General features: G+C 34.2%; 1 protein-coding gene across 1 annotated transcript in view; it reads left to right on the top strand.

The window, feature by feature from the left end:
• Positions 1–13559, top strand: part of LOC121415410 (neuroblastoma-amplified sequence-like) — an 81286-nt gene extending 67727 nt beyond the window's left edge. The window contains exons 50-58 of the mRNA XM_041608610.1: positions 2055–2252; positions 2913–3112; positions 3831–3926; positions 4101–4209; positions 4683–4769; positions 5496–5635; positions 8320–8443; positions 11010–11138; positions 12090–13559. Coding sequence (XP_041464544.1) covers positions 2055–2252; positions 2913–3112; positions 3831–3926; positions 4101–4209; positions 4683–4769; positions 5496–5635; positions 8320–8443; positions 11010–11138; positions 12090–12365 — 1359 coding nt within the window. The 3' untranslated portion in view covers positions 12366–13559. The remainder of the gene's footprint in view (positions 1–2054; positions 2253–2912; positions 3113–3830; positions 3927–4100; positions 4210–4682; positions 4770–5495; positions 5636–8319; positions 8444–11009; positions 11139–12089) is intronic.
• Positions 13560–13653: the final 94 nt, after the last annotated feature.

Genomic DNA, 13653 nt, shown 5'->3' with positions numbered 1-13653 from the left:
TGATGGCGCATGTGTATCCGATATGGATGCATGTGAAGGTCCAGTCTTGTTATTCTGTTAAATGTTGCCGAAGGCAATCCAATTCCATTTCGTCTTGCGCTAGTGTCCCTGGGATGTTCCAAAAGCTGTTGCCTTACTGCTTCAATGTTCTCCTGTGACCGCCCTGTACGCCTCCTTCCAGAATTGCCCTTATTGCGATTGAGGCTGGTCCCGTGCTCCTGGTATTTCCTAACGTTCGCCCAGATTGTTTTGTTTGCTGGAGGCACTCTTTCTGGGAAACGTTCCCTGAAAGCTTCTCGAGTCCTCTGCAAACTATGTGTTTGGTGAAATGTGGTCACCAGGAAGATTCGCTCTTCAACTGTAAGTTGAACCATTTTTCCAAGGATAGTTGTGTAGTACAAGACCAGAAGTAACCCACATAAGCTACTACAGACTATCAGTCTCAAACATGAGGAAAGCAACCCTTTCATTTGTGTGTTCATTACAATCAACATGATCAAATCCTACAAAATGCTATTCAGAGTAGCCATGTTCAAAGACAAAGAATTCAGCCAGCCCAGGCCTCCGTAAAAGTATTTAACTCAGCCCTTGCCCTTTCATCTAGCTTACAAAAACTTGCAAAAAGTGGAATTTGTACCTGTTGTCTTCAGCATTGATTCATTCGGTCAAGCATAATAGCAGTGGTACAAATAGGGTATCAATGAAAAGCTGGGAAGTCCCTCTTTCATATTTAGGTGAATTAAAATAGTGAAATTACATAAGCTTTGAATTTAAACCCTCTAAAGTTGGATTACCTTTTTTTTGATACGCACTGTAGTGCTGCTATATGTGACGAAAAGGGGAATTGCATGAACTTACAAAGGGAATATAGTGCTGCTATATGTGACGTAAAGGGGAATTGCATGTACTTACAAAGGGAATATAGTGCTGCTATATGTGACGAAAAGGGGAATTGCATGTACTTACTAAGGGAAATATAGTGCTGCTATATGTGACGAAAAGGGGAATTGCATGTACTTACAAAGGGAATATAGTGCTGCTATATGTGACGAAAAGGGGAATTGCATGAACTTACAAAGGGAATATAGTGCTGCTGTATGTGACGAAAAGGGGAATTGCATGAACTTACAAAGGGAATATAGTGCTGCTATATGTGACGAAAAGGGGAATTGCATGAACTTACAATGGGGAATATAGTGCTGCTATATGTGACGAAAAGGGGAATTGCATGATCTTACAAAGGGGAATATAGTGCTGCTATATGTGACGAAAAGGGGAATTGCATGCATTTACAAATTTATATTTATTATTAATATCATGTGGTGCAATATATTTTCTAGAAAAACATTAATTTTTGTTTTGTCTGATCGTAAAATAAACAAATTTATTTTATTTTCTCATTTTTAAAAAAATAAATACTGCCCAGTTAATAAGGCGAAGGAGCCGACTTTACAAATACTGAAAGGAGAAGGCCCCTTTCGTTCATTGTGGGGTAAAAATACCTTAGGGAGAATTTTTGGGAGAACCAAAAATTGTATATTCCAAATTAAACGCAGGGACACAGGGAAAAGGTCCTCACTTTTTTAGATTACCTCCCGTTATTTACAAATATTTATCAAAATCAAAATTTAATCACGCATAGCCTCATTAACGTGATATAGGTTGAATTCCCCTTTGCGTACAATTTTCGAGCATTCGCCCTTTGGTTGAATCTAGGTATATATATATATATATATATATATATATATATAGCCAGGGTATTAAAGCACAGCAGAGTATATATATCCTACATTGTCATATAGATACCCTGTTATATATTTCAACAAATATTATTAGTATCGTTATTATTTATTTAGTTTGGCAATCAAGAAATATAAGTTAAATATGATATAGCACAATGCAATAATATAAAAAATAGAATATAGAATGTGCTACCACTGAACAGGGTTAGAGCAAAGATTACTGAATGATTGTAGTTTGACTGTTTGACCCTAATACAGTCGTTATTATTACTATTATTATCATTCATGAAATTGAATCTTTGTATTTGGCAGCTCTCGCTGGAGTGCAGGCAGAACCTGGTGAGCCGTGCCATTAAGTTTGCCAAACAGCAAGGATCAGGCAAACAGAAGTTTGCTGGGGAGACCAGTGAAAACATTGTGGAATCTACCATCCAAACATTACAGCTGTACCAAAAGCATCTACAGACTCTCAACACAGAAGGCATGTTTCAAATCAGGCAGTTTGATCAGGTATACTGGATGATACACGTTTCTGGTTTTTCTCCAAGTGATTTATCAAGAAGCAAAGTTTTTATTTCCTGTGGACGTTTTCCATGATACTCAACAAAAATGAAGAATTTAATTTCATCTCAGATTTCTAGTTTGATATGCCCAGATAATGAAGGACATTCTTCCTATTTCAATGCTTTCTCAATTGAATGTACCCACTTGATTTTTAATAGGATTATGATTTTTCCTAGTTATACAATAATTCCCTTTATGAAGACATTTAAAAATTACATTTCAAACAAACAAAACAAAATATTATTTGTTTCATCCAAAGTCTGTGAAACACTCTACAAAATGCAGTATGATTACATTGGCTTGTATACTGTATATTGAAAATTGTAAGTGATATTCGATGCACAATCTGTAACCAATGTAGTGAAGTGTTCTATACCAAACATAGAATGTAAGTGCTAATTTTAGTCAAGCTTAAATCTTTGTGAAACACCCTCTTTATTTTTATTAAATGCTTGTTTTATTTTTCCTCTATTTTGTTGGAATGGACCTGTCTATATAGAATGAGGAGAGCCATTTGAAGGCAAGACCTTTGTTATGTAAAAATATGAATAAATTTAATCTAAGAATGAATCCACCAACCAAAAACTTTATAATTTCTTTAAATAGGACAACTCAACAAAGTTTTATGAGAAGTATGACATGTCAAGAGGTCAAACAGAGGTCATGAAGACGGTCTTCGCATCCCTGATCTGTGTCGGAGCACCAGTCTCGCTGCTAGACCAGGCCTTGACTGGGTCTACGATTACAAGGTGGAATATGCTTTCAGTTATCAGAGATGCTATAAGGAGGATATTAACAGCTATCAAGTGAGTTTTTGTTCAATTGATTATAATAATGATAATAATCTGCTTTTGCAGAGTGCTTGATACATCTGAACAACATTTCCAAGCGTTGTACAGTGTAATATAATGATTAGCAATGTTGTGGGGCTGAATTCTCTGACTGATTGCACTGATTATAGGGTATGATCAATTGTAAAATCAGCTTCATGGTCACTCACTAAGATTTATGGTACGAGACCGAGGTATATATTTTTTCCTTCACACATGCCTAAAAGTATAGACTGTGATAAAGGATAGGAGTATAACAGTTCACGGTTTTGAAATGAGGGTGGCTAACCAAATAACAAGGATCCACATTGTTTTTTTATATGATTGTCTATATGTATATCCTAATCAGCATAGATCTCTCTATGCCATTCTTAATGGTGTTTTTATTGTTGATACATTTATCAAACTATCTAGCAGTCAATGATTTATTATATGCCACAGGCTGAGAATTTACATACGTGTATTTGGTGTATCATCCTGGCTATTTCATCAATGAGAGTCATACATTTATAGGAGTGGAGAGGATTTTTATGTGGATAAGAATATTTTTATTATTTTGTTTATAACCCTTACTATTTCATGAATTATCATCATACTTTTTCAGGATTGGTGAAAGTTTAGAAGATATCTATGCACATGATAATAAACATATTTGGTTTATAACCTTGACTGTTTCATGGATTTATGATTTCAGGAGTGGAGATGGTTTAGAAGATATTGATGTGGATGGGAGACCCATTGATTTCTTGAAGAAAGTCACCCAAGAAGTCCAGAAACACACGCAAGGAGGGTGAGTTTTCATTTTGTATTTCACTTTTTTCTCTGCCGTAATACCAAATGTGACCTGTCACCACAAAACCAACAATAAGTCATCGGGGAAACTACAAATCAATGTTTTTGGAGGAGTTACATCCATTCTGCATAAACATGACTCTCATATCATTTGTATTTGTTTGTATTTCAGAGGTACATTAGTGACTGCAAATCATGTCTTAGATGAGTTACGACCTTTTTGCAGTGACATGTCAGTAGCAGTAGAGCCTAGAGTTGAAATACTCCAGCTGCTGGAAGAGGTATGCAATATGATAAGCCGTAAGCCATAAGACAATTGTAATGCATACATTTGATTCCTTGATTTCATTTCATAAAAGTATATAATTGATTTATCTATACATAGTTGAGATATTGATAAATAATATACAACATTAGCAATAATTTTGAAACATTTTATAATTATAACTTTAAACAGTTTGCTCATAAACATGTATATGATATCTGAATTATTTTTATATTATCAATGAGAAGATATAAAACTTTGATAAAAAAAATGCTGGTCCCCCCCAAAAAAAAGATAAGAGCTTGCCTTGTAATTGAAGTTGTTGAGAGGGGGAAAACACAAAGTAGTGCACAGGAGAGATATTTTTCTTTGAAAGAAATTAATAAAGAAACTTGAAGAGGGGGATTAAATAATGAAGTAGTGAAAAGCAGGATAGAAACTGAGGTTGGGTTCATTTTTTTGTTTTTACTTGTGTTTTACTTTCTTCAGACATTCCCATTGAGTGCAGAAGACTCTCAGCTTCTCTTGTTCTACAGAACACAAGCTATCGTCAGTGGTGCCTGGATAGATGTACAGGTAATTTTATGACCAATACCTAAAACCTTGTAGTGTAATATTAAAACAATGAGACCCGTTTGACTTTAATCCTCCCCTCGCTGACAGATCTCCGCTGCTGATCGTAATTAAAAAATTGTATAGTCATTTGTTACAAAGTTATTAGAATTATTTCGTCATTGAGTAATTATACTAAATCATGGATAAAATTATAATTTAGTTGGGAATTCCATACAATATGTATGTCCGACCCCCTATACATGGGACCTTTATGATATTTTCTGTCTTTAATTTCTTATTCTTTTGACAGTCTGTAATGTTCTCAAAGGAAAATGGCTTGGTCAGGTTATGAAATGAAGTAAGACTGGAGAAAAAATGGGGGTTGGCCTTACAAAATGGTTGATCATTTTATGGAATTGGCCAGTTGTAAATCTATATTGAAGCTAAACAGTCTCTCCAGGATTAATATTTTATGTACAATAGATTTTATAAACGTGTTTGTGTTTTTATTTATTTTTTGTAACACCTTGTAGATCCAGACATTCAAATTGCAGATTTGGTCTTAAAATTACACAAGACCTTAAAGAAACTTGGCATGAGCTATACACGTTATGGATATGCTAAAGAAGCCACCCCCCCCCCCCCCCCCCCCGGATTATAAGCTACATTGAGCTATATCTAATAAGCTGAACTGGCTTTTGTCATAACTTAATTTAAGATTTGTGTGTTCCTATTTACCATCATCAGGTAACTGAAGAGGATGTAGTCTCTGAATCCAGTCGTCTTGAAGTATTCAAGGCTCTCCTCTCATGTAGTGCTTCTATTGACCAGCTGGTGGCCCTCACTAGTCTTCTTCAACAATGGCCTGTATTGGAGACTAACTTTAGGTGAGTCCTCTCCTTTGGGGTACTTGGCCCCATTGCAAAGAAGTTACCATAATGGTAACACTTCTGTTTTGTGCTAGTGGAAATTTTCAAGGAATCCTTGATTTTAATTGAATGTTGAGCATTGTTACCATGGCAACCAAGATAATAACTTTTTAATCAGCATGGCCCAGATATTTTCATGACTTGCCTTTTTTTGTTTTTAAATGTATACACCTGTACACTTAGGTACCTATCTGTTGTAGTATGTAATTAGGTATATTCATGTTTTATATACTAGGTGTATTGCATTACCTATTTTTTATTCATATATTTGTCATTTGCTTTAATCACTGTACTTTAGATGCTAACAGTTTGTATGTTGTCATTGTCAAATTTGAAGTTTATTTTGTGCTGTATGCACTTGCTAAAAACTGAATGTCGCTGATAACACTTTGATTTTGCCCAGAATTTTGTTTTGCTAAAGTTAAATGTTTCATATGATGTATGAATTAGACCAACAGAGAAGAAATGAAAGGTCACATGAGTTCAGTGACTTCTGTGTTAACCCCCTTATGAAATATACTGTGGATGACAGGATGCAATTTACAAGAGTTAATTACAGGACATACCAAGGATGAAATCTACAAAATTAAGTCACCACCTGTCAATTATAGTAAATTACACTTTGAAATCTGCAAGGTTGTTTTTAAAATGCCAGAATGAAATCAACAAGAAAATTGATCACTGTCAGACATTCTAAGTTGTTTTTAAAATGCCATAATGAAATAAACAAGAAAACCATCAGCTTTAAATCTTTAGGTAGAAGTTGCATTCAAGAAGTGGGAATGATTTGAAATAGGGTCTAGATTTGAACTTACATTGAAGTAGTGAACCAGTGTAAAAAAAAATAAAAATATGAAATCAGTGATGTTTTGTAATCAGTAATTGATGGATGAAATTATTTTATTATTAAAATGCAGTGAAGAAAAATTATGTTCTTGTGTGCAGTAGACCATACATGTTATGAAAAGACAATATGGCCTGCTCTTGGCCTTCAGGATACCCCCCCTCCACGAAGAAGAAGAAAAAAAAAACAAACACCCAGTGTGTTTTTTACAGTCAGATGTCCATTTCTTATATCAAAGGTGGTCCTTTACTTGTTGAAGTTATATGTGTATGTCTTTATTTATTTCATACTTCAGAGGACACATAAATGGTAATTCCATATAGGAGTATGTACATTCAACCCCCTAATATGCCACCTTCCTGAAATGATTTGTCTCATTCTAGTTCACATGAAACATTATTGACAATCATGTCGGACATCATTTGACATTACACTCGTAACCTCTTAAATTTTCAGAAAAATGAAATAAATTTTACATATCGAAGACAGTCTGCGCAGTGTTCAAAGTTATTCAGGGACATTCTAGCATAGAATGTACAAAAGGAAAGCACACATGAACATTTACAACATTACTGTACTTGTAGGAAATCTCAACGGTTCTTCACATGAGTGGTTTGTGAGAAACCTACATGTTTCATGCAAGAATCAATGTTTTTATTTTTACATTTTGGCCACTTCAGAACCAACTTGTTCAAATACCTGTGTTTGTCATTTACAATCTAACATCAAGTTAGGCCCTACTCATCATTTTCTTTCTCGCTGACAGCCTGACAAAGTAGTTAAAAACAAACTGTTGTACTGGTAACAACGGTAGTTACTGCAAAAGACAGTAGTTGCAGCAAACAATAATTATTTCATGAGAAAGTCTTTTATCAAGGTTAATTGTAAAAATATTATCATACATCTTGATCTGGTACATTAATGTAACATAATCTTTGTAAATTCATGAAATCTTAGTTCAAAATCGATAAGTCTGATGATCACTATTCACGGAAAAGCATATGGAATTCCGTGCTTATTTTGTTTATTTCTCAGCGATTATGCATTTTCTTCCAGAGCTATTTGGCACATATTTATTTATTTATGCATACAAACACTTTGGTGGTTTTGAGATGGTTACCAAAACTGGTATTTATCCTTCAATGTTCACAGAATTGAACAAAACATATGCATAATTATAAAAAGACCATAAATAAATGATGTCTGCCAAATGATTTTTCAGGAAAATGTATAATTACTGGTAATTATCAACAATTGAAGATAAGTAAAATTACTGAAAAAGACCCATTCATTTATAGTGTGGTCCCACATGTTGTTTCCTGTGTTAGCTACACTAGGAAAAGCATGTGGTTATAAAAGGAATATAATTTCAAGCAAGCCTGAATTATTCTATTCAAAATTTGTTGTTTTTAATATCAAAGCATTCTGGCATATGATGAACACTTCAGCATTGTATCCGATCATTTCCTATAGAAATTAGATTTCTATACCAGAACTCAAACTTTGATTTGGCGTAATTTCCTGCAGCAAGAAATTTATCCACATTGTGCTGCACTCAACCCAGGTGAGGTAAATAGGTACCCGGTAGGAAGAATTTCCTCAAATGCTTGAGCGCCTAGGCAGCCCAGCTAAAGCCGGGGTAATAATAATAGCGGGGCCTGCTGAGAGAACAGTTTTCAGAACTGAAGTGGCTTCCCTGGGTAAATATACCTATATTGTTATTAATATTATTATTTAATATCCAAAGCACCACTTCAATGACTACTAAACAACATTTGTAAATCTATTTCATTTTTAGCTCACCATCCGAGGAACCTTGGGTGCAAGCTATTTCTAAGATGACGAGCTATTCAGAGTTCAAAGGTCAACTGGTCGTTGACCTCATGAGAGAACAACAAAGGATGAATCCACTTTCATCTCAGGTCAGTAAATAAATTTAATGGAATTATCTGCATACTTCACTGTGATATCTTACATTTACAAGTTATTTGAAAATCTTTTTTTGTCTTTTGATATTTTATAGATTTTCAGAGATTTTGTAATGTACAAGAACAAAATAAAGTAGGAAAACTCCCTGATTTATATGAGGAACCCTAATGTTGATAATGATGATAATCATCATCATTATAATGATAATAATGATGATAATAATGATAATAATAATAAAGTTATTGATAAGCATAATGATAACAACATTGATAATGATGCTTAATACTAATAATGACGAGAGTTATAATGAGAAAGATGATGGTGACGATGATGATATTGAAAGTAATACTATTGAAAATGGCAGTGACAAATAATCCTAGCATTAATCATGATAATGATTTACTACACACTTGTAAACTATTATATGTTTCTAAGCACTGCATTTTATTTCCATGGCTGTAGAACGATAAATGATCTAATGCTCACTCCTGTTTCCCTGGTTAATATGTTTTATACAGGCTAAACACCCTATATCATTCAGTCCCATGGTAAATTTGAAAACCAGTATGAAATTATAATTCCAATGGTTTAAATCTTAATCAATAATTTTCTATACATAGACCTCCATGTACTTGTCTATCGAACAAAATCCGATTGTGTTTATCATTGCAATTAAAAGGGGATTTCCATTTTCAGAAACATTATGTCATTTGTTTGTCACTGTTGAATATGGAGTTCTTGAATTATTAAACTTCCACTACGCTTGAAGTGTTACGCCATCAGAAAATTGAATTAAAATGTTGAGTCAATGAAAGTAGGTCTAAGCGACTCCAAACCTTGTTTGCACGGTCACCATATAGAGTCAGCGATGCTTGTCCATAGACGTATTTGCTTTGCCACCAGACCATTCATTCGTATTTTCTAAAAATACGGATATTTCTTGGAGATGACATTCTCTAGCATAAAGCGATATTTTGTATTTTCCCTTTTCCTGATTAATATTTGATCACAGAATTTTGAACCCCACACTTTCCGCTCACTGTAAGCTTTCTTAGTTTTTTATGTCTTATATGAGTTATATTTGTATTTAGAGTTAAAGGAAGACATGATAAAGCCTTTTCCTGATCTACCTCATCTTTTTAATCCTATATATTTTCAATTCTTTACAGGGCGAGTCCACTCCAAGAAAGTTGATTTGAATAAAAATAGAAAAGTGAAAGAAGTATATTACTAAAACTTTAATTGAAATTGGATGTGAAATAAAAAAGTTATCACATTTTCAATTTTGCTTATATTCACAAAAACAGTTACAGGGATGTAGAAATGTAAGTCAGTGGTGTCACGAACTTAATATTTTTTTTAATCTTATTTTTTTTAATCCTACAATATTTCTTTTTTTTCAGATTTAACATAAGGAGGCTCTTTATCCAATCACGATTTTTCAGGGAGAAACCAAACGTTTTTGGCATTATAGTGAGGAGGAAAAGCTTAATATTTCAGATTTTTTGTAATAAATACAAAAGAAATAGTGAGTGGGTGATGTCAACAGTTTCTCATTTTCATACCGACTGGGAAGTGCATATAACTGTTTTGTGAAATAAAGCGGAAATTTAAAATGCCATTGCTCCCCTATTTTACATCTGATTTTGATGAAATTTTCAGTGTTATGCTTGTTGGATGTTTCTCTTTATTCAAATCAACTTCTTGTTGGGGTGGACTTGCTCTTTGAATTAATTCCACTTTATAATGCTTGCACGATTCCTCTTCTTTTTTTTTCATAATTTTGCTTTATATCAATGAATATTTAGGCATTACATTTCTTCCTGCCTTTTCCACTCTTTTTACCCCTATCTGTGATTCCTACCCATTTCACTTTCTGTCTTTCCTCTCTTCATTCCCTTGAATCAGCCTCTTTCTGTTATTCTCCTCCCCCTTCTCTCCCCTCATTCAGCGAATCAAATTCAAAATAATGCTCCTAACATATAAGATACATGACATGGCTCCCACCTATCTCAGTGAACTCCTTAAATTAAAATCACCCACTCAGTCTTACAGGCTTCATAGTTCCCATGACACAATGCTCCTCAGTCTCCCACCATGTAAAACAAAGATTACACTAGGTGACCATGCCTTTATCAGTGCTGCACCCAAACTCTGGAATAGTCTCCTTCCTATTTATAACTAAACTGAAATCCCACCTCTTTCAAGAGATTTTTAAACAATTAAACAAATAAGTCACTTTTTTGTTATGTATTTTGTAAAAATAATTAATCTTTACTTTTTTTCTTCAATTAATTTTAATAGCGAACTAAAATTTACTTCTAAAATTTTTGCTTATCCTGTTAATAATTGTTTTTCTGCTTATCTGTTATGTATTGTAATGCTCAGTTGAGTATATCCAAATAAAAATTGTGCAATATAAATTCACAATTATTGTTATTCCCTTCACCACTCTCAAATTTCTTTCATTCACCTCCATGTATGTTTGTCTCCTGTCATCAGCTATGTAACAAAATATCCATACATTTCCAATTGGTTTTCTTGCTTTTTCACTCCCAGTGTATCAGTGCAATCTACAGTAACCTAGTGGAGACAGGACACCATCTAGCCTCTATCAAAATAGTACTCATCACCCAACAAAGTGATCTTTACAAACGTATCCTTGACTACATGAAAGTACCTGAGCAAGTAAGTATAGTTATATCTATAAATGTGCATTATTTCTTGATGGACAATGCCTGCTTAGCTTAGCAAATGGGAGGCTGCATGTCAAACATTCGTACATGTACCGTTGCACGTGTACCATCCAATATGGTCTGTTGCATGGTCATAGTGCAATTCAATTGAATAAACAGGCTCCACAGTATTTAGGTAACTGCTTGAATCTTTATAAACCAACTAGAGCTCTTAGATCGGCCAGTGATCACCTTCGCCTCACATATTCATTAACTCGTACATTAGCTGGTGACAGAACTTTTACGGTGTCGGCTTCAAAATCCTGGAATGACCTGCCACTAATAATTAGACAGTCTCCATCATTAGTAATCTTCAAAAAGTCATTAAAAACTCATCTCTTTCATACTTTGTAATTTTTTTATATATTACATCTTATCAATTCATTGTAAGCGCTTTGGGCCTAATGGGAAAGGCGCAGTACAAATAATAAGTAATAATAATAATAATAATAATTCATTCAGATCAGTAAATGCAGGTCCAATACGTGAAGGGATTGGCCAAATGCACTGTACTGCTGCAGATCAGGGCCCATCTTACAAAGAGTTAGGATTGATCCAATTAATTGTAACTCTATGGAAATCCACCAGTGTCATAATTTTTTCTACAGGAAATTTGCACAATGTCCGTTGTAAACAAAGAGAAGCACACTGAACTTTCAAGATAACGATGAATATACATCATAGCTAGAAAATATTTTGATCAAACATGCATAATAGATGTTGACATTGCTGGCCGTCCATAGTTTCCATTCGTGCAATGGCAGGACCTTTCACATTGATTTGCGAAATCTTGTACCATCACACTCATGCCCATTTGCTATTTGTTTTTTGCTTTTTATTAGAAATACATAATATACATTGTAGAGTGTGATTATTATTTTTTTTTTCTTTTGTTAAAATTCAGTTTTCAGAGGATTCCTTTGACGAAGAGCTCCTCCAACTCTTCATTACCCGGTCCTTCGCTCGCCAAGTCGTCGAAACGCCTTACTATCCGCCATTAGCTGACTTCCTTCTCAGTTCCTGTGAGAGGTCAGAGGTCACAGAGATTGCCAGGCAACTGAAAGATGCAGGCCGGGAGCCGGAGGCAGCATCACTGTTGCTCCGGCAACGCACAACCCATCCAATGTTAGGGACATTGGATACTGCCCTGGCAGCCGTGAGGTATTGGTTTAAAAAATAAAATTGAATATTTATTTCCCCATGAAAGGTATAAGCATGATAATGAATGAATAAGACAATCATATCTGTCATATACATGTATTATATAAGTATATCTTCTTGAACTATAATTTATAGTCACAGAATTAATAGCAAAGATTGTTGAATTTGAATTAATAGCAAAGATTGAGTGCTGAAATCCCATTTCGCATAGACTTGTTGTGATCACAATCACACCATTTCTATGACAAGTTCACTATCGGCCAATCAAATCATTTCAGTAGCTTAAAACTGTTATTGCATATTTGCTATTGCTGAGGTTTTAACGTAATCAGGCCCTGAATGGCTGGAAAATTTTCACAACACAATCATGAAGTATTAAAGGTACATATGTAACTCACAGTTGAATCTGCCCAAGTCAATTCTTTTGGACCACGGAAATATGTTTAACTTTGCTGTTTTTAAGTTAAGAGTGACTTGTGAACAGCTTGTGAACATTTCTTACACGGTAAGTAATCACCAATGAACATATTATTTAATTAAAGGGTCACCAGTCGTTCTTAAAGTTGCTCATAACTTACGAACAGCTTTATGACACAGCCCCCAGTTGTCTCGGCCTGTAAATTGGCTAGTATGTTCGGCCATCACAGCAGTCAAACTCGTTTACCTTTATTTCAAGATTGGGTTAAGAAAAATAGCTCTTGAGATCGAGTGCTATCATGGAAAGAGTACAAGGTCTAATCCAAAAGTCATTTGATATAGCACCTTTCTTTTTGGTGCACACACACTACAAGAATCTTTTAATTTCTGTTTAAATGCAGTCTTTGTAGATTTATGCTGGAATTAATTTATTGTGGAATAAGAATTATGTAAATGGATAATGAATTTAAGTGCTTGATTTATTCATCTCTTGCTTTCTTTCATGTAGAAGCAGTTTTGTTTGTCATGTATTTAAGTGACAGTACCATTACTTGTTAATTATCTTTAGGGCAATGACTTAAAATAGTGAATCTTTTTGTACATCTGACCCCCCCCCTTTGTTCTTCTTACTTTATGAACTTTTCATATGAACTAGAAAACAGAGACGAATATTTTCAAGAAATTCCTGCCTATCGTTGATCAGACATGAATAATTTATGGAATTGCCCTTTAATTTGATTGTAAAGTCAGTTCAAGTGTAAAATCAGTAGGCCGTTTTTTCTTTTCTTTATGCATTCCTGTATTGAGATCTTGCCAAATAAAACTTTAAATGATAACTATCAATGCATAATATTGTTTTCACTATTTTTTGTTATCTATCATTATTGACA

The sequence above is a fragment of the Lytechinus variegatus genome, chromosome 5, assembly GCF_018143015.1.
Source record: "Lytechinus variegatus isolate NC3 chromosome 5, Lvar_3.0, whole genome shotgun sequence".
NCBI lineage: Eukaryota > Metazoa > Echinodermata > Echinoidea > Temnopleuroida > Toxopneustidae > Lytechinus > Lytechinus variegatus.
This window is presented reverse-complemented; position numbering and strand designations above follow the sequence as displayed.